The sequence below is a fragment of the Piliocolobus tephrosceles genome, chromosome 13, assembly GCF_002776525.5.
Source record: "Piliocolobus tephrosceles isolate RC106 chromosome 13, ASM277652v3, whole genome shotgun sequence".
NCBI classification, from domain to species: Eukaryota; Metazoa; Chordata; class Mammalia; order Primates; family Cercopithecidae; genus Piliocolobus; species Piliocolobus tephrosceles.
The window spans coordinates 50,871,626-50,897,603 of NC_045446.1; the positions used below are offsets into that span (position 1 = coordinate 50,871,626).

General features: G+C 34.9%; 1 protein-coding gene across 2 annotated transcripts in view; it reads right to left on the bottom strand.

Annotated features, from left to right (window-relative positions):
- Positions 1 to 25,978, bottom strand: part of FAR1 (fatty acyl-CoA reductase 1) — a 63,028-nt gene that overhangs the window by 16,033 nt on the left and 21,017 nt on the right. For both annotated transcript variants that reach the window (XM_023230783.2, XM_023230784.2), the window contains exons 2-9: positions 19,992 to 20,187; positions 14,498 to 14,673; positions 6,886 to 7,065; positions 4,037 to 4,214; positions 3,104 to 3,148; positions 2,870 to 2,988; positions 1,833 to 1,900; positions 194 to 365 (exon numbers count right to left, since the gene is read on the bottom strand). In XM_023230783.2, coding sequence (XP_023086551.1) covers positions 194 to 365; positions 1,833 to 1,900; positions 2,870 to 2,988; positions 3,104 to 3,148; positions 4,037 to 4,214; positions 6,886 to 7,065; positions 14,498 to 14,673; positions 19,992 to 20,180 — 1,127 coding nt within the window. In that variant the 5' untranslated portion in view covers positions 20,181 to 20,187. The remainder of the gene's footprint in view (positions 1 to 193; positions 366 to 1,832; positions 1,901 to 2,869; positions 2,989 to 3,103; positions 3,149 to 4,036; positions 4,215 to 6,885; positions 7,066 to 14,497; positions 14,674 to 19,991; positions 20,188 to 25,978) is intronic.

Consider the following 25,978-nt stretch of genomic DNA (forward strand, 5'->3'; position numbering starts at 1 on the left):
ACAAATTAGAGCGACTTACAACACTACCTTTGCTTTTCTGACAAAGTCTTAAATTCAAGAGTCTTCTCATTCACAAAAGGCTATTAAGCCTTATCATAAGCATAAACAAATACAGAGTTAATATGCATTTTAGTGTAAGCATGGGTTGTTTAACAGTCAGAGGAACAGATAAGACAGAGCTAGTCACCATTACCTTGGGCTTCTTCCAGTCATCCTGAGGTAGATATCATACAGGAATGCTGGGGCCTTATGGCTTACAGCAATCCAGTAATGATATAAAAGATGATTGGAGGTTAGATTTACATTGGGCCGTCTGAAGGCCTGTTCGAGAGGATTCCTCTTGAAAGTGGAAATTACATGGTACTCTGAAGAAGAAAAGTTGTGTAACAGCTTTGATAATAACCATGTAATGAAGTTTTGAAAAAAAAAAAAATCACGTTTTTACAATGCAAAATATTTTACCAAAGATGTCAAGAGTTCGTTCATTTAAAAAACAAACTTTTCTACTCTCTAGTAGCTAAGAGAATATGGTTATTAGACTGCTAAACTCAAGTGGTTTTATAACTGCTGCTATTCATGAATTTTAATTAGATGAATGAATTTTTTCTAAAATTCACTCTTAAAATCCTTTTAATGTTTTACCTATGTCAGTTTACAGTGTCACTTTCTATATTTCACCTCTCTCGATAGCTTCTTTCTTTCTGTTCCTCTTTCCAGACTCTTATTACTGTACTTACTTAAAAAAGAAAAGGAAAATAATCATCCTTTGCTTAAGATGCTTAAATTAACATACATCAACAGGCTTAAAACAACCCAAAATTAACTTCTGTTGTAATTTACATAGGCTATGTAATGTCAACACACATCAAACCTAGTATCATCTATATTAATACTTTACTGGAAATGTATACTGAGATAGTCACTAAAATATAATGCTCAATTTCAGCTTTTACTAAACTTTATGACACAATAAAAGATTACAAAAAAACCTAACTCATTAAAAATGTTTATTCTTAAAAGAATACTGAAAATAATTAAAGTTAAAATCACCTTAGATTTTATCTTTTTCTTATATGCTCTAATGGTCAATTTTACACTAAAATAAAAATGCCATAGAAAAATTCTAGGACAAATGTCATACAAAATTTACACTGAAATCAAAATTGTTCTGCAGGGGTAATTATTCAATTAGAGGTTAAATAAGACCTATCACTAAATCAATGCCAAAAAAAATTTTACTTTAAATTTGAACTCATCAACCAACAATTTAAAAATGATTCAATTTCAATGAGTTTTAACTATTTCTATTTAAGTTATACTATTCCTATAGAACTAGGAACACGTATATCTGCTGTGAATCTGTGAATTTAAATAGATTAATAAAGGTTAATAGAAAATATTCTGGCAAACTGTATCCTACTTCCTAACTCCCCTATTTATTACTCTGAGTACCACTTGATATACCACCTCTTGTAAGAAGTGATACTGTCTATGGATAGGCAACATCAAGACCAAGGGTGCCCACAAGGGAGAAAAAAAGCATTGTTTCCATGCCATTGGTATCTATGAGGGCTACTGCAGATGGCAGCAGAAAAACAGCAAGGCTTAGACAAGGGTAGGGTGGGTGGGTAAGAATAGACAGCAGGATACTTTTAAATTTGTGAAACATTATTAAGGACCACAAGGTAATATTGGTAGACATTACTTCTAAGATGACAATTAAGAACAAATTGGTAACTCAGTGGCCTCATAAGTATTCTAACATTAAAACTTCAGGGAACTTGGTTCTTTAAGATTTATTCTAACATTCAAAAACACAGGTAAAATCATACCAACTTCACCCCAGTGGAAGGGATTAGTGCTGCCTGTTGTACAATTATACACCATGATGTTTCTTGGTCTGCAAAGACAAAGATGAAACCAATTAATCATAATAAGAGGCCAAACATATCGAATCTAAGTCCTACATAGTATTCGAGAAGACATGAGGATGATGGGCATCTTTTCTATACTAATTATTATTTTTAAAATTATCCTTAAAAGATTAGTTTTTATCTTAATGACTATTTACAATTACCCTTTCTTCTTCCCCTACCAAAAAGAATTACTTATTTTAAAAAAATACAGACATTTTTTCTTTCACATTTTTCCTCCTTATATTATCAGGAATATCTGTTTTTAAACATGAGGAAAACATCAAACGACCTCAGCTCTTCTTGTCTTTTTCAGAGGATCTAGTTGAAAAAAAATTATGGACTAAGTTTCCTTTTGCCGGAAACAACATATTCATATAATCCTATCTTTCTTTTTTTAGGATAGAAAATACTGATTATCAAAAATAAGGGTAGTTTACTACCTAGAAAAAAGAAGTTATTGGGAAGTTTAAAGTTTAAGTATTACCTGTGAATGCTACTATTACCTTTTAAAGGAAAGATGCTCATGGGTTGATTAAAGCTGCTCTGGTTTAATCAATCATGTTTAATATATGTAATACCATGTTTAATACCATGTTTAATATATGTAAACCATGTTCTGTGAATTTCAGCTTTTTATATATACCAAGTTTTAGTTTGGATTAAAAAATCATCCTTAGGGAGTTTTTTTTTTTAAATTTTTTTCATTTTTAACCTCTAGTGAACATGTCTATCCTGTAAGTAATACATGAGCATTAACATTAATTTTTCATTACTACTGATGGGAGCACTTGCTATTGTCTGTGATAACACCAACTTTTGGAGTTGGCAGTGCTATTGCCTAGATATTAGTATGGCAATATCTGGATGGAGGGATTAATTAACATTACTCAATAGGTATGTCTTCCTTTTTCAGTTACTATATATTTAATAAGCAACATTGTCACCTCATATACCTATTAACTCCGGAATACCAGGCTGCCGCAAGACTCATGTTGACAACTACATCTACAGGAACAAGATCTGCAAGGGCATTGTTGGAGGCACGTATTGTTCGAAGAATTCCTTTCCCTGCCTTTGTTGAAATTAAAAACAACACCTTAAGATATATAAGCCACAGTGTATATTTAAAGATATACAAAAAGCAGAAAAATGTATAGAATATTAAATAAATCAAAAGGTTTACTTACCGCAATAAAGAGACCACTTGGTCCATTAAAGTTATCAATCCATCCCTAATACCAAAAATTTTAAAAGGGGAGAAGCTTAGAAACATTATGAAGCTAGAGACTTATTATTTGAACTCTACGACCCCAAATATATACTTGGTAGCTGTCTTCTAAAAACTAAAAAACATACTAGATTCAGGCCAGACTATTTCTACCAGTCCCAAACAGAAGCAGTCTTCCTCTGGGATCAAAAATAATTGAGGAAAATCATTTTCAAAGGGTTACCTACTACTCTTCCATTAACTCTCTGCAAAGAGAAATTTATAAAAGACTGTTTATATTGTTAAATACTTTGGCAAAATTAAGCTTGTTCAAGTTTGATTTTATTTACTAATTCAGTATCCTGAGACTAGGGAAAATGGTAAATCCTCCTCAAAATTATGAATAAAACAGAGAAAAATAGAATAATTGTCAAAGCAACAAGAGATGCTGTCACTTACTACCCTTACACAGACCTAGGTTTTGCCTAAATCAATTTACCCAACTGGTTTATATTTCTGCTTTCTCTCATTCTAGGAATTCACAAATACCTTCTTAACACCCTGTACCTTTTTTAGCTTTGTGATCTACAGAGGAAGGGGTCTACCTCTTGGAAGGTCTGCTTCTTTTTGATACTAAGAAACAAACCAAATCTCCTCTGACTTAAGAAAATGTCACAGCTTCTGATTTAATTTTCAATTAGGATTTTTTAAACGTTGATCTACATTTCTATACACCCAGCATCACATTATAGAAACCAAAGTACCAATAAAATTAACTCTATGAATACAAAACAGCTTTGCTATGGTAATTCACCTTTAGTAAATAATACCTGTTCTTAAATAACTGCCAGCTCTTTTTATACAACTTAAAATTCTCAACTCCAATTATTTATAAAGGTTTCTAACAACTTACTGGAAAAGGTTCTTTCCAACTGGCACCAACAATCGATGGCCTTACAATTGCCACATTTAGTTTTGCTCCTTCTTGTTGTACAACATATTCTGCCAGTGCTTTTGTGTATATATATGTATTAGGTCTGTCTCCTATCAATTTTGGCGTGATATCATTTACTAGGCCATCATCCATCCACCTGGTAAAGAAATTGCATACAAATATATTTCCAGATATTTTACTATAAAATGAAAAGCTACTTAATTGAACTTTGCACATTCAAACATACCTGTTGTTCTGACTCAAATCATTTGACAACTTTTACTGAAAAATGGAACTCAGTCTTATTTTTCTTAAACATCAACTACAGGTCCACAATCCCTTATCAGCAATTTCTGTATCCAAAAAGATCTGAAAACTAAGAGTTCTTTCATAAATCATACGGTGGATAGCAAAATCTGATCTACACTGACTTACGGTCTTCTTTTCGATACAACTTAGTTTAAACGTTCATATATGTATTTGATGAGGGATACTAACCCAGATAAAGTTAAAGTTTTTTCTTATTACATAGTACATAAGTTATATTCCCTCTCTAAAGTCCAAATAAATTCCAAAATATATCTGAAACCTTTTAGAAGGTTGCAGATTAGGAAATATAGATGTGTATATAACCACCTAATGAAGTAACATGTTAAATTATATACAGTTACAATTAACATACATTTATAATGAACATAAAAGGCATAAAAGGCCTAGTATTTAAGGTGCAGCACTGCGAATCATATGCTCTAATGAGATTAACAGATACTATGATGAACAATAAAAATAAACTGAACCATGCTATAAAAATTCAATTAGCAACCTACTATGAAGTCAAAAAATTCCTCCAACTCTCTTTGAAGAAACAGTCTACTCTGTTCATCTGTAAAAGGAGGGTGATATGCTAGGTGGTGTCCATGGTTTTTCCTAAACTTCTAATTCTAATATGTTATGTACTTGTTTTCAGTTCTAATATGTTATGTACTTGTTTTCAGTTCTAATACGTTATGTACTTGTTTCTCCTTCTTGTCGCTAATGTTATGTATGCAAGTAGACTCAGTATATTGTCATACTCTAATGATACCCATACTAATTGATAAAAAAGCATAAAATGGAGATTATCAAGATAAAATCTTCTTCTGTATATGGAAGTACTTTTTGTATATGAAAGGAAAAGAACATTAATTAAATTGAAGGGAAATTGCTACCCAACTAAGGAAAAATTCCACCATGGAGATGAGATTTGAAAAATGAAAGGGATAGTTGACACATGGGGAAAAAAAAAAACCTGCCTAAACTCAGGAGAAACTTTAGCCAGTAAGCCTTATTACTAGAACGAGTTTACAGAACAAACCTATGAGTTATCTTAAAATTATGTTACCTAGATTTCTTTGCAGCAAGGAAAGGAGATACAGCATTAGCTTACAAGTTCTTTTTCAGTTTCTCAGATGTTTGTATATATTGTTAGTAAGAGAAAAAGTAAACTGCTTCATTAACTTCCACACTCAACTTTTCTCACAGATATTAAACACTTCTGTCTATTGACCTATGAAGAAAATGAAGTAGATATTTGGGACCATCTAAGAAAACGAGTGAGAAAATAGAAATTAGGGAATTACAATGAAAATGTCTTGGTAATTTCTCATACTTATTTTTTTTTTTACAATCTGTTTCCTCATATTAGCAGGAAAGCCTTAAAGAAAAGACTGTGCTTATTTTAAAGAGAAAGCAGCAGACGTTAACTAAGTAGTCAAAGTGGATAGAATCTCTGGAAAGAAAGGAGACTAAAAGAGACAGGGAAAAAGAAAGGACGAAAAAATTCAAAGATATAAAGATTAACAAATGCGAAAATATGGTGGATACTGGAATGTTTATATAATTGCAGTCTATAAAAGTAAAAAAGATCTCTCTTTTTCTTGGCTGAACCTTGTCTGTTTGATGAGAAAGTCTAAGTTGCAGCAAATGAGAACAAGGTCATGGTATATACTACCTCATTTAATCCCTATCTATCAATACTCACAAATAATTTTCATGTAATAATTGCTGACAAGATCTCAATCCTCAGAAAGATGATAAACAGTAAGACAAAGGGTATGAATTAAAAGACTATGATTCCTCTGATTCTCTAATAATTAAAGGACCCTCTATAGATATACTCCATGGGCAGGGGGTGGTGAGTGCAATCCTTTAATAAATTAGAGCCCTGCTATTAAACAGGCAGTCATGGATCTCCACAGGTACTTCTTGGTTGCTAAGACTGACTTCCTGAAAAAGAGAGCACCTAATATCACTAATAAGATGTTCAGAAGGCTTCCTCCAAATATTACCGTTATACTTGGTCAAAAGTGAAAACTACACATTGACTTTACTAACATTTATTTAGATATTAATCTATACAATAAAAAGAATACAGGGGCTATGCAAAACAATTTTTAAGAAAAGAGATAAATGTATGTGTGTGTTTGTGCACGTGTATATGGGGTGTGGTGACGAGCAGAGGGAGAAGAACTTGAATCCAAAGGTTGTTTTTTTGTTTTTTTTTTTGAGACAGAGTCTCGCTGTGTCGCCCAGGCTGGAGTGCAGTGGCGTGATCTCGGCTCACTGCAACCTCTGCCTCCCGGATTCAAGCAACTCTCCTGCCTCAGCCTCCTAAGTAGCTGGGACTACAGGCGCCCGCCACCACGCCTGGCTAATTTTTTTTTTATTTTTAATGAGATGGGGTTTCACTATGTTGGCCAGGCTGCTCTTCAACTCCTGACCTCATGATCCGCCCGCCTTGGCCTCTTTTGGGATCAAAGTAAATGTATATAAATTTCAAACAAACATACTCTAAAGAATCAATCAGCTTCTTGGGATCCACAGGTGGTGGATAGACGACTTCATCAATATGCTTTCGATTACAGTAGGCATATGCTGTTGATACATGCATGAACACTTCCAGATTCTTCATTTGTTGTGCAAGGAGAATAAGCTGTCGCGTTGCAATCACATTTAACTGAACAGCATCTCTGTTTAAAAAGAAAAAGTGACAATAGAAAACTGGGAAGCTATGTTATTTATTTTACCTGTTAAAAAAATATCTCATTTTCATTAGAGAGGTAGAGAAACAGAGACAGAAATTTTTGTTTCTTTACAACTTAGCCTTTAGCTGTGATTGTGTGCATTTTATTTTCATATTAAATATGTTCAATCTATCAGCTGTGTTAAAAAAAATTTTGATTATAAAATAAATTGCATTGTAGCACTTAATAATTAAAGTAGAAATTTAAAAATTATGGAATTGTCCAGGAACAAACAGATAATTTCAGTCTTTAGCTTCTATGCACACATTTTGAAGTCATGCTAGACTTATTTTTAAAAAGTATAATCTTGCATAATATGGATGTGCCACAGGGAGAAAAAAACAGAATGGCTAAGTAATTTTAAAATGTTAAGGTACAGTCACTAATAAGGGTGATACAGCCAGAGAAAACTCAGAAACATTAAATTATATTAACATATAATCAAGAAAGAATATGTGTATTTCCCTCTTTGTAGCAATCAATCCAAACACTTTTCTAAGGCTACCTTATAAAATTCAAAGGGATTATAATAAGACTGGTACATTTGTTACAAGGCATATGCAAAACCCCAAAATAATCTATATATTCCCTTCTTGGAATTTACTTGAAGTAAATAATTCCACAAAAGCAAAAGCATATAAGCAGAAAAGTTATCAATGAAGCATCATGTAATAATAAAAACCTAGAGAGCCCAAATATTCACTATGGAATATGGAATGACTCAATAAAGTAGGTATTTTATCACAATGAAAGAATATAAGTCACTAAAATAATTATGTGAAGTCTATAAAAACATGAAAAATTTGTATGAATAATACTAAAAAAATACATACAATATGATGTGAAGCAGGATTAAAAACAAGGCTCTGGAATCAGGACTGTGTTCAAATCCTGACTTGGCCTACCTATCAGGACACAAAGTTACTGAAGTACTCAGGCCTCAGTTTTCTTACCTGGAAATGGGAACAGTAATGAAACCTACCTACTAAGACTGGTATAAAATTAAACAAATAGCTTGCAAGCATTTAGCAGTATTTCTAACATAGTCACCAAACAGGCAGTCAACAAATATTCCTTAAGGTAATGAGATGGTGGATAGATTTGCTTTCTATTAAACTTCTGTTTACAGCTTTTTAAAAACTGACCAAAAGATCTATTGTACAACATACAGACTATAGTTAATATCAATGTATTATTTTTAAAAATTACGAAGAGAGTGGATTTTAGGTATTCTCACCACACAAAGTATGAGATAATGAATATGCTAATTAGCTCATTTGACCATTACAATGTATACATATTTCAAAACATGTTGTACACAAAAAATATATACAACTTTGCTCAACTAAAAAAATAAAAACAAACAAAAGACTTAAATACTCAATACCAGTGAGAAAAATGGCAAAGTAATACACTGCTATTGATACTACAAACTGACACAAATGATTTGAAGGAAACTAGGACATGTTCAAGTACCAGGAATTACAGAAAAGGTATATTTATTAATCTAGTTAACCTGCTGAAATTAACTCAGAGGAAAAACTTGTTCTAATCCTCATTTTTCAAATAAAAAGAAACTAAAATTCCTTAAAGTTTATTCTAAGTGAATAATACATAAACTGTGATATGTCAACATGATGGAATATCATCAAATCACTAAAATTATAACTACAGAAAAACTCAGAAATACAGAAATTGTTTCTATATTAAGTTTTAAAAGTAAAATTAGAAAGTCTATGTTTATAACAAAGAAAAATAATGTTCAAACACAAAGGAAATTTTTTAAAAAAACAAAAATAGTTTTCAGTACTTTCCAAAATTCTTTTATTTTCAGTATTTAAGAAAAAAATCGAACTATTGTTTTAAAAGGCCAGGATATGTCATAGATAGAATCCAGTCCACTTTACTGTAAAGCAGTGCTTTGATGTCTATCACATTTGCAATACAATGGGGATAGGGAGGGTACTGTTTGGGAGAGGAATACAGAGAATATTCTGTTACAGGTTCCTGAGGACAGGACAACAAGTTCTGGGTCACCAGGAACAAGGAATAACTCCAGGAGAGAAAAAAAGTCCTGTGCCATATTTTTTCTTTTAATTTAATAGTATCTGAGACCCTATGAAAACATACTAGAAATAATTTTTTTTAATGAAATAATTGGGTTGAGCTCTTAAAATCATGGATGCATCTTTTTTTGTTCTTCCTTATCTCTATTGAGGGAGAAAATCTGTTTAAGTGAAAATCCAACAAGAAAGACATTTCACATAGAAGATACTGTCTACTAGACTATAAGGGAATGCACTATTTTCTTTTGCATTTGCAAAACAATGGGGGCAGGAAGAGCAATGTTTTGGGAAAAGTGCACAAAGGATATTCTGTTACATGTCCCTGAGGATGGTGACAGAGTTTCTAGGTCACCGAAAATAAGGGATAACTTGAGAGGAACACTTCCGTGCCTTGCCTTTTTCCCTTTGCATCTGTACCTGAGAGCCCAAACCTGAAGCCATCCTGCGCCCACATGAGTAATGTCTAGTATCTCTCTGCCAGGCTAGTTAACCTAACTCTGTTTTACCTCAATCCAATTTCTACTCCATTGACCTTCAGAATGAGACTCTGACATGCTATATCAGAAGTCACTTAGTACTAAACAAAAATAATATTCTCGTTGTTTTGGTCATATGGAGTCATGAATGTATCTTCAATAAGACAGGCTTTTGGGAGAGGGGTACAAAATGAGAAAGTCTTTGTAATTAGAATCCTTCACTAAATGAAGACATGGAAATCACTTCAAAGCAAAATTTAAGAAGAAAAAAAAGCCAATACATTTTCTTGTTCGTCTTTCTTCTACAGGCATCTTAGGTTCTTCAAAGAAATCTATGTTGATAATATTTCTAAAGACCTTAAATCAGGGTTCTCATACTTGGCATAATATATACCTGGCAGTGTATTAAAAATGCAGACTCCTGGACCTCATCATCAGATACTTTTAACACATGAAATGAGGTCTGGAAAACTATTTTAAATAAGTTCTCCAGGCCATTTTGACACAAGTCTCTTTTCCACCCTCCTGCCTCTGAGAAAAGATTGTCTAGATGAGATCTCATCACTACTGCCACCATTTTTTAAAAATCTTAATGAAAATACAGACACAGACATTTAGGGAACAATGAGTCAATCTTAGAGTAAGGGGCTCAGTCATCTGTAATTTAGAACATGTCTCCAAAGCTGATTCTGACAGCAATGGTCCTAAAGGGACAAAACAAGGTCCAATAGTGACTAAATCACACCTAAGACTCTTGCCAAAAACAAGAACTCTGGAGTATGATTCTAAAATTAAAAAGTCAAACTTTGGCAAGTCTAGGAATATGCATTTTTAACATACTTTCCAGTAATTCTTAAGATTCTTAATACTTTCTAAAGTTTGATAATCAATGACCAACAAACTCAATAGTTTCTTGATCTTTTCTAAGCATCAATCTTAACTTCCATTCCTTTCTGAAAATCTTCCATATTCATACCTTGGGTCTTATCACCCAGAATTCTTCTATTTCTAAAATTTTGTACTATGAATTTTCCCCAAACCACACCATCTGTCCATCTATCTCTCCCTTCAGCCTGGTTTTTGTCCTCATATTCTCCAGTTTCTTGCCTCTCCATTACTGTCAACTCTATTGACCCTGTCTTACTTGCACTTCCTTTACTAATGCCTTCCCTTATACCAGCTAGTACCTTCCCTTATACCAGACCCTATGATGAACTACTTAAGTCACTCCTTTTATTACCTTCACTTCTCCTCTCGCTTTTTTTTTTTTTTCTTTGAGATGGAGTTTAGCTTTTGTGGCCCAGGCTGGCAAAGGTGTCATCTCGGCTCACTGCAACCTCCACATCCCAGGTTCAAGGGATTGTTCTGCCTCAGCCTCCCAAGTAGCTGAGATTACAGGTGTGCACCACCATGCCCGGCTCATTTTTGTATTATTAGTAGAGACGAATTTTCACCATGTTGGCCAGGCTGGTCTTGAACTCCTGACCTCAGGTGATCCACCTGCCTCAGCCTCCCAAAGTGCTAGGATTACAGGCGTGAGCCACCAGGCCCGACCCTCCCCACACTTTTTGTCAGTATCTCCTTATGAATCCTCAGCCTGATATCTATTTTTCACCTGTCTCAAGATTTAGGAACCACCACATCTGAAAATAAGTGAGCTCTATCTACCTTCTCTCAACTCTAATAGCATTTCATGTATGTTCCTTAATAAATCCTTATTTTCTATCCTATATTATGGTTATTTTGCATATCCTATCTCCTCTAGATCACATGCACTTTGCAAATAAGATCTGTGGGCAATTTATGTTGGTTTCTCTCCCAAGGTATTGGGCTTAACGTAGTAACATCTGAAAACTTCCTCCCAACAGTAAAAGCTTCATGCCATTTTTTATTTGTGGGTTAACTTAACAAGTAGTTATGAAGAGTAACTGTTAGTGAAACCCTGTCTCTACAAAAAATACAAAAATTAGCCAGGCATGTTGGCATATTCCTGTAGTAACAGTTATGAGGGAGGCTGAGGTGGGAGGATCACTTGAGCCCAGGAGGTTGAGGCTGCAGTGAGCCGTGATCTTGTCATTGCACTCTCAGCCTGGGCAATAAAGGTGAGACCCTATCTCAAACCAAAACCAAAACCAAAACCAAAACCAAAAACAAACAGTAATTCTTTCATACAAAGTTGTTACATGCCTACCGGGAGTATTAAAGCGTGTCTGACCCAAACCTAACATCCTATTACCACTTGGATGTCAACATACATTAAAATTGCTTCCCAGAAATAATTTCAATGTAATGACAAGGGCTAGATCAATGAACATACATGCCTTGACAAAGGAAGAGAAAAACAATGTAATATGTAAGATGCCTTCTGCTATGGCATCTCTAGTAAAATAAGACAATAATAATGAGAAGGTGTCCTTTTCATTAATGGTAGCCTTGCTTACCCTAGGGGGACAGAAAGAGAGAAAGTTCCCTGAAAGTGCTGTACTTTGATCCTACTTGTAAAGCTTCCCTTTATGAGTTTTACCCTAATCAATGTTTCCTGTTCACTTTTCAAAGCATATAACTTCCCCTGTTAAGTCAATGAGGACTATAACACCATTAGCCAATATCTACATATGCTTTTCATGAAAACATGCTAAGCTTCATAAAGCTGTGTGAACTCTTTTGTCTATGAAGGAAATAATAAAAGCCAGAACTATGGGGGCAAAAAAAATCTATTATACTGACCACTTCACACTAATGAATTTTAGGAAAAGATAAAGCACTGAAAATTAGAGATCACATTCTCAATCTTGGAAATGCTAGTTAAAAACAAATAGTTAGACCTATATGCAAAAATATATACATACAAGGAAAATTTTAAATGTAAAAAATAAGGAGTTTTGTTAGTTGATGAGGGTATCAGTCCCTTTAAGATTTCTTATAGGTGTTACTTTTAAAAATAATTTTTAAAAGTCATTTGTATACGGCTTTATTTGAAGATTAATACATGTTCATAGTAGAAAAAATAATATGCAGGTAAGGCTAAAAACCTACCTGTAACTGCAACATTCAAAGATAAATGTATTATCAGTAAATATAGAAAGACAGGTACATAAATACATCTACACATATATTTTATGAAAATAAGATCATATTATAGTCCTAATAACATTCTTTTGTCACCTTTGAATCATTAACACATAATGGCTGCACAATATTTTACCTGTCGGCTGCACAGAAAGAGCTAAAAAATAAATAAAGTAACTGCTACACATTCAGATTTCCTGCCATGGACAGGCAGACAGACATCACTTAAATTTCCTGAAGGAAAAAAAAATAATCTTTTGAGAAATGTTACTTCAATTTTATAAATCAGGAAGCTGAGGCTTAAGGAAGTTAATAACTTACACAAACTCACCAGTAAATAAATGATATGGTCAAGATTAAAACTAATGTATGTAATTCCAAAGCTCATAGCCCTTCCATTACAATGCTGCCTCAGCTTCCTCAAGCGTACAATGAATTTGCCTATAATATTATAGTAGGTAAAGGTGACCATGGAATAAAATAATTAATGAGAAAATACCTTGAAAACCCACAAAGGACTACTGCAGAGATCTAAGGGACTATTACAGTGCCCTCACCTGGAATACAGGCAAAACATACTGTAATGCTTTGGCACTGAACTGTCACCTTATATAATGTTGACTGATGTTTATACTTCCATATTAGATAAAGACAATATGGGGAATAATATCAAACCTTTTGTAATTAGAACTTAATTTTTAATATTTTTTTATTCCTAATTATTTTGTTTGTAGAGACAGGGTCTCATTATGTTGCCAAGGCTGGCTTCAAGCGATCCTCCCACCTCAGCCTCAGAACTCAATTTTTACACTTCTAAAAATGTATTTTATTTTTAAAATTGACATAACTGTACATATTTATAAGATACATAGCGGTGTTTTGATGCATACAATGTATAGTAATTAGATCAGGGTGACTGGCACATCTATTATCTCAAACACTTATCATTTCTTTGTTAGAGCATTCAATATCCTCCTTTTAGTTATTTATCTTTAAAACATTTTAAAGAGAACGTTTTACATTTCAAGTAGCCTTGAAACCTATACCAAGTCTATACCATTTTAATTGGCATGAGACTATACAATTAGATTGACATTATAAAAACTGTGTTTTTAGCCACACTGTCAAAAAGAATGCTCTGAATTCAGAACCATTATTTGAAATGCATACTCATTACATTTTTTAGGAATAGTGGATATTTAGAGTCTTTTTCTTGCAACAGGCATCGTGAAAGATGTCTAAATTATTTTTAAATTAAATTTATGTCCAACATACCTCGCCCCAGCACTACCACAAAAGTTTGAAAATAAAAAACTTTTTTAATTTATAAGTGTGTGATTTAAATTTATAAGCAATTTTACCTTATCCTGTAAAACCTGAGCCTAATTTTGTTTATTTTCACAAGGATAGGATGTGAATTAGAAGAATAAAGCTGCTGCGGTTTAGGCTTCTGAAGAAAGAAGATAAACACTATTAGTTGTTAAGACTAAGTTTTCTTCTACTCCATTTTTTGCCTCTTCCCTGTTGCATGTTTAAATTCATGGCAACTTCTTCCAATAAACATGTATTAGTTATCCAAGGTTTTTAAACTGAGAAGAAGAAGAAGAAAATTCTTTTAACACTTGGTAGGACACTGAAAGCCACCGTTAACATATGGCAAATAGTTTCAAATCACATTCAAAACAACTTGACTAAAAAGCAGAATTAAAATGAGATTTTTTAATAACTATACTGAAGTTCAAATACTATATAATTACCTGTACTTACCTTAAATTTTCATTAAACCTTACTGTAGCTGCACAGTGGAAGATAATATTTGTAGAATCTATGATCACCTCTTTATCTTCTTCACTAAGAGACAGTTTAGGTTGAGTGAGTTCGCTGTTGATTGCTATAATTTTCTCTCTAAAATCTGGATTTTCATCTCTCAATCTGTCAAAGAGCTATCAAAGGGGGAAAATATTTTAGGGCAGTATTTTTCCACTTTCTAACACTCATTATCACCATTTTTTTCCCACCAAGGATGACTATTTTTTTAGAAACTTAAACTATGCAATTCCTAAAGTTGCTATTCTTAATTGCTATTATTCTGTATAGAAAACACCCTATCATCCCCCATTTTGCAGATAAGGAATCTGAGACTCAGAGAGGTTAAGGAGTTTGCTAAGTACATAAAGCTGGTAGTTCAGAGTTGAATTTGAACTGTCCATGCCTTGGCTGATTAGACTGTATCACCCCTCAAAATAAACTTCAGCAATACAGACATCAGGACAATGTTTAAAATGATGATTCAGATTTCTAAAATCTAGATGTTAATTTTTCACTTCACTTCATTTTTATTTTATTCCCTTTTGGTAGATTAGAGAAAAACATGATTTACATTCTACCTAAAATTTTAGAACAAATTTTTAAAACGGAAAACAAAGTCAACATGTTAAAGGAAAAAGTTGGTAAGCAAATGAAAACTAGAAACTGAACAAACTTTGGAAGTATTACATATACAGGATTTAAGGTGCAAATTCAACATTCTTTAAGTGTACCCAAAGGAATAAATTTTGCTAGACAATCAGATCACAAAATGATTACAGTTTAAAGGCATATTCAATTGTGAGTCAAATTAAACTTTTTATCCCAGATTTGACAGAGGAACACTGATGCTACCTCCAGGTCACTGCTCTAACACATTTGAAGTTCATACTTGCAGTTTAATGGGAGTCTTAACTTAAGGAGAAAGAAAAATAACATGTCAGTGCTCACTTTTACCTTCCTGGATGACTTTAGTATATAACAGTCTTCCCGCTCCTACTGATAGCTTCTACTGCTACTTCCACTGCTAGCACATGACTTGAATATTAATGTGTTCTTATATTAATAAAAACTTACTATTTCATATGAGCCAGGCAGGAGAGACACAACGAAATGGCCTTTGGTCCAAGTAAATGTACAATTAAAATATAGTGTTCTAATTAATAACAGATAAGTGTTATGGGCCTGCATAGGAGAAACAACTAATCCAGCTTTGAAGGAACACACACAAGCTGGCTTCTCAGAGAAAATGACATTTAACAGAATATGTGTGTGTGTGGTATGTGTGTGAGTTAGGGACAAAAGTGAGGGAGGAAGGCCCTGAAATTGCAAAGTAGAATAATAGTGTTTCCAGGCAGAGGAAGTAGTATGTATAACCCCCTTAGAAATCAGAAGGCATTAACATGCTTGGGAAATTAAAAATAATTCAGTCAACCTAGAACATAGAGTATGCAGGAAAAAGCGGCTAGAGTTGTATGGAGATAAGAAAGGCCAGGTAACTGTGTCTTTTAAGCCACGTTAAAAAGATGAATTTTATTTGGGAGTAATGGTGAGCTATTGATAGATTTTTTTTTTTTTTTGAGATGGGAATCTCGCTCTGTTGCCCAGTGCAGTGGTGCGATCTCGGCTCACTGCAAGCTCCACCTTCCGGGTTCACACTATTCTTCTGCCTCAGCTTCCTGAGGAGCTGGGACTACAGGCACTTGCCACCACACCCAGCTAATTTTTCTTTATTTTTAGTAGAGACTGGGTTTCACCATGTTAGACAGGATGGTATCGATCTCCTGACCTCGTGATCCCCCCTCCCCCCGCCTCGGCCTCCCAAAGTGCTGGGATTACAGGCGTGAGCCACCACACCTGGCCGCTATTGATAGATTTTAAGCAGAGAGGTGATACAAGCATGTACATAATTTTTAAAAAATCCTTTGGCAGTAATAAGTTTTAGGACACTCTTGTGGTTACCCGTATCAAGATATGTACTGGTCTGAATCAAAATAATGGTAATGAGAGATTCAGGATGGAACGTTCAGGATTCTGGCCAATGAGTGGATTTGAGAGATAAGGAATGCAAACTTCATTAGGGTAGGGTCCATATCTATTTTGCTCAGCATACAAGTCCAAGAGAGCAGATCTTGCCTGGCAAGATAAATACTTTAAACATTTGTTAAGTGAATAAATTCAGTAGACTGAGGAACACAGGGAGAGAAAGCAGCACTGTTTTGGAGATACAAATTCAGTCTTGTAACTGTCGAATGTAAAGTGCCTACATGACACCCCAGAAGACAGGTCTAGTAGAGGTGACTGGCTTTGTGGGTCTAAGTTCAGGGAGAAAGCCAGACATCAATATAGATTTTATTAACCACATACAGGTGGTAACTGAAGCCCGGGGAATAGGAAAGAGTTTATCCAGGTAGCAGCAATAATAACTACCCACGATCCTAACTATATGAAACTAAATCCAAATCTAATTTAAAGAACATCCATTCATCTCACATAAAACAGAGGGAGGCTGAGTAACCATCTCACTGGACCTAGTAAGATATCAAGGCCTAAGCCTGAAACTTGAAGAATATCAATCCTTATGGGGCAAGCAGAGGAAAAGTAACCTAAGGAATGACTTAAAAAGTACTTTTTAACACCCTGAAGTCATATTTCTTCATTCTCCTGATTGCTGATGACCTTTAATTCCCTTTAATATCAGCTATCTATACCACTACCATGAGGACATGATCATGCTGCTCTTAAATTTGCTAGATCTTAAATATGATATTCTTCCCTTCTTTAGCCAACATCTCTTTACTCAATACCATCTTTTCTGGTGCTTTCAACCCACTAGTACCCAATTAGTTCCTACTTTACTAAGTTTATGAATGCCTTTTTAATATCCTTGATTCTCTTTCCTGAATTTACTTCATGATCAACTACTTCATTTTAGTTTTTATTTTTTTGAGACAGGGTCTCACTCATCACCCATGTTGGAGTGCAATGGCGCAATCTCGGATCACTGCAACCCCCGCCTCCCAGGTTCCAGCGATCCTCCCACCTTAGCCTCCCGAGTAGCTGGGACCACAGGCATGCACCACCTTGCCCAGCTAATTTGTGTACTTTTCAGTAGAGATGGGGTTTCTCCATATTGGCCAGGCTGGTCTTGAACTACTGGCCTCAAGTAATCCACCAGCCTTGGCCTCTCGAAGGGCTGGGATTATAGGCATAAGCCACTGTGACCAGCCGTGATCAATTATTTTAATTCAATCTTCATCACCCAACGGAGTTTCTGTTACCTGAGATATTCCCATAAGTCAGTGGTTCTCAACCAGGGGTGATTTTGGTCCCCAACAGACATTTAGTGATGTCTAAAAACATTTTGGTTGTCACAAGAGGCCAGGAATGCTGCTGACAACCCTATAATGCATAGAACAGGCCTCCAGAACAAAGAACTAGCCAGCCCAAAATGTCAATGGTACTGAAGCTGAGAAACCCTACTATAAGTCAATGTCCCATATGGTGGTATGTGCTCTTGGAATTATGTTATTTATTCCTATATCAAATCAGGTAGACCATACCTAAAATTTCCTACTAACGTTAAGTGCACACTCACTGCTATCTGACATAAAAAAGGCTCATTTTTATGGACTCACCAGCAATGCTATACATAATGGAGAACACATGGCTTTAGGATTAAGTGGTAGGATATGCCAGGAGGTAACTGAAGGCATAAGATAAAATTACTTAATTTCATAAACTATCAAGTTTAGTCAAATATTTGGGGAAAAAACTTTTTTTATATTGAAAATAACAGCTGTATGTTCAGGCTAAACCACTGAAGTTCAATGAAACCTCAGGCTCTAAGTAGAAAATACTCCTTTTCTTAGGCTTAGTGTGGAAGAAATTTTAGAAGCACTGCTCTGAAGACCCTGAAGAAGATGCCCAAGTCTTCTTCATGTTTTACTCAGACCCTCAATTCTGGCCAGCACATCAACTTAAATATCTGTTCCTATCTCCTCCTGACACTACTATCACTTCCTCTTCCTTCCCTCTTCCCTCTTAAAAACTGTCTAAAAGGCCAGGAACGTATCTTACTTATCCCTGAATTCAACCCCCTGCAACAAGTCAAACACCCAGGACTAAATAGGCACAATAAATATCATCTAAAAAATAAAAAGTGAGTCAGAACAAATAACCCCTCACAGGGGGGAGAGGAATATTAGGAGAAAAATTAAAACATACCAACTACAAGAGGTTCACAATAAAAATGCCAAGATGAGTAAACAAAGGGCAAAGGGCAGAGACAGCAACAAAACACACACGTAGACATTTTACTTAGAACAAGTCTTGTGGTTTTATAGCCCCACTGATGACTCCTTCCTTGTAGGTTTTATGGGAAGCAAAGGATTCCAGAAGGGTTCAGCAAAGAATCAGAGAAAAAAAATGATTAAGGGAGACTAATGTCGACTAATTTGAATAATTTAAAAGTATAATAATAAATTTTAAACTTCTAAGAAAGAATCTTACATCCCATCATTAAAAAATAAAACCAACATAATGAGGAATATCTGTTGCATGGTGTCAAACAAATGCTAATGGGATATGACAATTAATTCCAAAGAACTATCATAAAGGTATATGAAGTTCATTCAAAGTCAAAATTCTAGTTGGTTGCTACGAAGAGGGTTGCTACAGTTTCAGAATTTTTTAAGAGGCCTATAAGAATGTAGATATTCAAATGAGTGTTATTCTAATTATAAAAGAAATGTTCTACTTGAAATTCCTTTTTGAGATATGCCTGCAGTCAGATTCCTTATGTGTACCAAAATTGGGCTTATAGCTTTCCGATTCAACTTATTTATTAGTAAATGCCAGATAAATTCATTCATTTTGAGAGAATTCACAAACTTATGATAGTGAATAATTTTACTCCAGCTCATTTCCATTTTTTCTTACAATATTTTTCCCAAGGCTCAAAATGTTTGACATATTCTTATATTCTATATGGCCCCTCTGTCATCCATCAAATGGGAATATGTGACTTCTCTACCTCCTAATACTGTTGTGGGGGAGTAAGTGGTGTTTATAAATTTTATCAAAGCACAGTGTCTCACAGAATAGTAGGTAGTCTCACCACCTAATTACCATTATTATCAAAAGACTATTTAAATTACTTAGTAGTTACAAACAACCTGCCTCAAATGTTCTAAAAACATACTTTAAATACCTACCATAAAGGTAATTTAGAGCTTGTTATACAATTTTGCCAGTCACAGAGGAAAACTTTTTTCTCCTTGTGATTCACAAGTCATATCCAGTTTTTTGCCATCCTGTAGGAACTTACTAATTTTTTTTTTTACCAATTTTTTCAGAATAGGAAGAAATATACTAAGCTACTGACAGTTAAAATAATTACACACACAAGCACACACTTTTTTCTCCGTTCCAAGTGCTCATTTTCCATACTTACCTTGCCACTAAGGACTTCTTCCACTCGCTCTTGTGGTGTCTGTCCAGCTTTCTGCCTCACCAAAACATATACTGAATTCACCTTAGGACAAGACCTCAGCAACTTTTCCAGAAGCACCTTCCCTAGAAAACCGGTAGCTCCCGTGAGGAGGACATTCTTGCCTTCATAGTACTCTGGGATTGAAACCATTTTGATCCTAAGAAAAACATGGCAAATAAGCATTAGCTTAAGGATTCACCATCATTTTTACATACTAAAAATCTCTTGGTATTCAAATAAGTATTTTTAAAAGCAGGCAAAAGTCAAAATAGAACATTAACAGAGAGGACTCTAACCTCTAGTTCAATATAGTAAAGTGGAAAGAAGAATGAGAATTATAGCTTATTTTAACCCTGTGTTTTACCTTGGGATCACCTCAGACAAGTAGTCACTCACCTTCCCTGGACCTGAGTTTCTTTGGTACAATTTGTACTAAAGGATGTGTAAAAATTCCTTCCAGCAGTAAGAACCCAAATCTTCATTCAATCTCGGTTACACCCTAAACACAAATGAATAGTGTTTCTCTGACTCCAAAGGGATTTATAACACCAAATACAGGTCAGCAGCAAGACTCAATTACCTAGCTTGTGTAACACTGGAGGTGTCATATTCGCCTATCAACACCAACTGAAACAAGAAGAGGTAAAACCAAGCCCTTTCTACTACGTGTCTCTTAGTGACAGTATATCCAAAAAGTGCTTAAATCTCCCTTTTTAAAAAGTTAGAGTAAGAAATATATGAGCTGACTTATCTTCCCTACCCAAATTCCACTGAAACAGCAGAAAAGATATATTAAGAAAACAAACAACCATAATGAAAGGAAAAATAAAAACAAGGTGAAGAATTCATGCATTATGTCACTACAAAAAGCTCTAACACATTCAAAACAATGCTCTGTATTGTTTAGAAATGCATACAGATGGAAAAATATTAATAGATGCATGAGAGGGAGTGCAATACAACCAGAGACAGAATAAGGAGTTTGAATTGTATGAATTGTATTTATGTTTTATTTAAGCTGGGGAGTAGATACATGTGATTTATGTCCAAATTTTTCATAATTAAAAAAAATATATATTCCCATTAACAACCTGGAAAAAATAGCTCCATTAAACCAAGCCAAACAAAAAGGAAGAAAGAAAAGAAATAGAAGAATTTCTAGAAGAAATAGATAAGACTGAATTGGTAGAATAGCCATACCAAAATAAACAGCAACCCAAGCAAAACAAGCACAGGAAAGGACTATAATGAGGCAAGAGCTCTTTTTACCAGTCCCCTAAATGGAACCTGGGAGAAAACACCAAGGTCAGGATCCAGAAGCTGTACTAAAGCATAAGGAAATCAAGGTAATTAAAAGACTGTTCACAGAACAGTAGAGTTATTCATGACAGTCTTACTTTCTGCATAAACTTTGGCTCCCGGGCTTAGTATCTAGATCTGATTGAGAAGAGCATCCAGCATGGGTACTAGGGACAAAACAGAAGTGGAACTGATCCTGATGGTTGCTTCAAACCTCCACAATTGAAGGTGGGGAAGGCAGTGGATCAGGAAAGAGCTAACAAAAACTACCGAAAGAAAAAACCATTTACAGCACTCAGAATACATTTTAGGTCCTCAGCCTCTGCTGCTGGCCTTAATGCAAGCTTGTACAATCCGTGGCCCAGGATGGCTTTGAATGCACCCCAACACAAATTCATAAACTTTCTTAAAACATCATTAGTTTTTTTTTGTGATTTTCTGTTTGTTTGTTTGTTTGTTTTAGCTCATCAGCTGTCATGAGTGTCAGTGTATTTTATGTGTGGCCCAAGACAATTCTTCTTCTTCCAACGTGGCCCAGGGAAGCCAAAAGCTTGGATACCCCCACCTAAAAGGAAACTCATGCAGAGCTCTCAACCATACCATCTGTGGAAAAGCTCTTTTGAGAAAATAGACCTCAAAAAACTAGAGGAAGCCAGTATCAGCTACCAAAACCAACCACCCTATTCCATTATAAATACAAATAGATAACCACAGATCACCAGATATTAAAAAAAAAAAAAACCTACAAAATAAAGAAAGACCAAAATGAAAAGCAATAGAACTACAAAGGAAACTAAGGTAAGGAAAAATGTTAAGAAAATTTAAATTCCTATATTCTCCAAGTTGTTCACAAGACTGCTGCATCCATAATTACTAAAAAAGGAAACAAATAATATGAAAGCACTTAGAAATTGGAAATTCGGGTGTAAGTACAAAATCCAATAAATAAATAGACTATTAAAATTAATAGCCCCCAAGTGAATTTAAGGTCACCAGATTACAAGGTTTATATGGAGAAAAAATGTATTTCTATATACCAACAACAAATAGTGAAAAATTTTAAACTTAAAATCATACCACTTAAAACACTACAAAACACCAAAATTACAGAAAAAAGTAAGTGTTGGTGAAGACGTACAAAAATTAGAACAATCATACACTGTTGGTGGGACTATAAAATGGCTCAGCTCCTGTGGAAAAACATTTGGCAGTTCCTTAAAAAGTTAAACAGAATTATAGTATGATCCAGCAATTCCACTCCTAGGTAAACATACCAAAAAATTGAAAACAGTACTCAAACAAGTTGACACAGGTTTGTAAGGTTAATTATCCCCTATCTGAAATGCTTTGGACCAGAAATATTTCATAGTTCAGATTTTTTTCAAATTTGGAATATTTGCACTATGCTTACTGGTTGAACATCCCCAGTATCTGAACATCTGAAATCTGGAAGCATTTCCTTTGAGCATCATGTTGGTGCTTAAAAGTTTTTCTTTTTGGAGAAAGAGTCTCACTTTGTCACCCAGGGTAGAGTGCAGTGACACAATCTCAGCTCACTGCAACCTCCACCTCCTGGGTTCAAGTGAGTCTCCCGCCTCAGCCTCCAAGTAGCTGTGACTACAGGTGCCCGCCACCATGTCCAGCTAATTTTTGTATTTTTAGTAGAGATGGGGTTTCTCCATGTTGGCCAGGCTGATCTTGAACTCCTGACCTCAAGTGATCCACCCACTTTGGCCTCCCAAAGTGCTAGGATTACTGTCATGAGCCACTGCACCCAGCCAAAAGTTTTGAATTTTGGAGTATTCTGAATGTCAGTTTTTTTGGATTAGGGACACTCAATCTATAGCAGCATTGCTCACAATAGACAAATGGCACAAATAACCCACATGTCAATCAGCAAATGAATAAACAAGTTGTGGTATACACATACAACAGACTACTACTGAGCCATAAAAGAGAACAAAGTTCTGATACTTACTACAGTATGGATGAACCTCAAAAACATATCAAGTGAAAGAAGTTGGACACTAAAGGTCACATATTGTATGATTCCTTTCATATGAAATACCCAAAACAGATAAATCTACAGAGACAGAATGCAAAGTGGTAGTTGTCTGTGCCTGTGGCATATGGGAATAGAGAGTATAGAGAAACTGCTAAAGGAGTTTTACTTTCAAATGATGAAATGTTTTGGAATTAGATAGAGGTGGCAGTTGCACAACACTGAATGTACTAAATGCCACAGAATTGCTCACTTTAATGGTGCTATGATTTGAATGTGTCCCCTCCAAAATTCAGTTTTTGCCAATGTGATACTATTAAGAGGAGGGCTAAGAGGTGATAAGGGCAGAAGGGCTCCTTCCTCATCAGTGGGATTAAGGGCCTCATAAAAGTGGCTTCACTCAGCACTGGGGTAGTTTGCTTTCTTGCTTTTCTTTCTGCCTTCTGCTAGGTGAGGACACAACGTTGCCCCTGGAGGGTTCAACAACAACGTGCCATCTTAGAAGCAGGCAGCAGCTCTCACCAGATAACCAAAACAACTGGTACATTTTGATCTTGAACTTCCCAGCCACCAGAATGGTAAGAAATAAATTTCTGTTCTTTATAGATTACCCAGTCTAAGATATTTTGTTACAGCAGCACCAAACAGATGGAGACAAATGGTTATTTTATATTATATGAATCTCATATCAATAAATTATTTTTTAAAAAACCATCAAGAATTGGAAAGGGATAGAAAAGATATATAAGACCTCTATTCTAAAACCTACTAAATACTGACAGAAATTAAGCAGTACCTAAATAAGCGGAGACATATACTATATTCCTAGATTGGAAGACTGAAGATGTCAATTTACCATCCTTAGAGTCAATATAATCCCAATCAAAATCTACGCTGTTTTTTTAATATGGAAACTGAGATTTTAAAATGTTTATGGAAATAAAAAGGGCCAAGATTAGCCAAGACAAACATAAAGAACAAAGATGGAGAACTTACATTACCACATATTGAGATGTATTATAAAGCTACAGAAATGTGGTAGTGGGACAAGAAGAGAATGGTGCAGAGTCAATTATCCATATAGAAAAAATGAAATTTTGACCTCTATCTCACACTATACACAGAAATTCAGATAAACTGGAGATCTAAATGAGAAAGGTAAAACACTTATGTTTCTACAAGATTACAGAGGACCATTTCCATGACTTTGATGTAGTCATTTCTTAAATAGAACATAAAAAGGAAAATATTGCTAAACTGTACAAAACTAAAATTACATTTATACCAAGACATTAACAATAAAGAGAAAAGGCAAACCAGAGTAAAAGATATTTGTAATCTATATATAATGAAAACATTAATATCCAGAATACATAAATATGTAAATTCCAAATCAATAAGAGATAAACCAATAGAAAAATGGGCAAGGTTTGAACAAACAAGGAAGAGTATACAAATGAGCATTACAAAAGAGGATCGGGCCAGGAGCAGTGGCTCACACCTGTAATCCCAGTACTTTGGGAGGTCGCCGGTCAGGAGTTCAGAGACCAGCCTGGCCAACATGGTGAAACTCCCTCTCTACTAAAAATACAAAAATTAGCTGGGCGTGGTGGCACACGCCTTTAATCCCAGCTACTTGGAAGGCTGAGGCAGGAGAACTGCTTGAGCCCGGGAGACAGACGTTGCAGTGAGCCAAGATCGTGCCACTGCACTCCTGCCTGGTCGACAGAGCAAGACTCTGTCTCAAAAAAAAAAAAAAAGCATCGAAATGACCAATTAGCACACGAAAAGGGGCTCAACTTATTAGTTATTGAGTTAAAACCCCTATGTGATCCGACTTCACTGACCCTCAGAATAAGGGTGCAGAATAACTGGAACTCTCATCTTACTGCTGGAGGAAGTACTGGTTGATATAATACTTAGGAAAGGTGGTACTACCTGCTAAAGCTGAACATTCACATATCATATGACCTAGCAATTCCACTCTTAATTATACACCCAATGGAAATGAGTACATATGTTCATCAAAAGAACAAGCAAGTATGGTTATAACAGCACCATTTCCGTTGGCCCAAAATAAAACCAAAGTGTTCATCAACAGTATAACATACACAGTGTGGTATATGCATATGACGAAATATTTAAGAAGAATAAAAATGAAGGTACGATTGCTAAAACACAATGTGGAGGGATCTCACAAAGGGAGCATTGAGCCAGTAAGGCCAGGTAAAAAAGTGTGTACTACTATATGATGCCATTTGTATAAAGTTCAAACTAGGCAAAACTTATCTATGGCTAAAGGTCTTGCAGGGAAGAAGATGGAGTGACTAGAAGATAACATGAAGGAGACTTCTGGGATACTGGTGATGTTCTATGTCTTGATCTGGGAGGCTCATTTTTTAAAAATTCATCAAGCTGTCTACTTAGAAAATATGGACTCGCTGAATTTATTATATTTCGATAAAACATTTACTTTGAAAAATAAAAACAAACAGGGTGACCACATGTCCTAGTTTGCCTGAACAAGCCTGGTTTATACATGCTGCTTCAGAAGTGTCTCAGTTTGCACAATAAATTATATCATTACCTTCATTATAATCTACTTCAGGTTTGAGACTATTTCAAGATTTCAATGACAAAAAGCCTA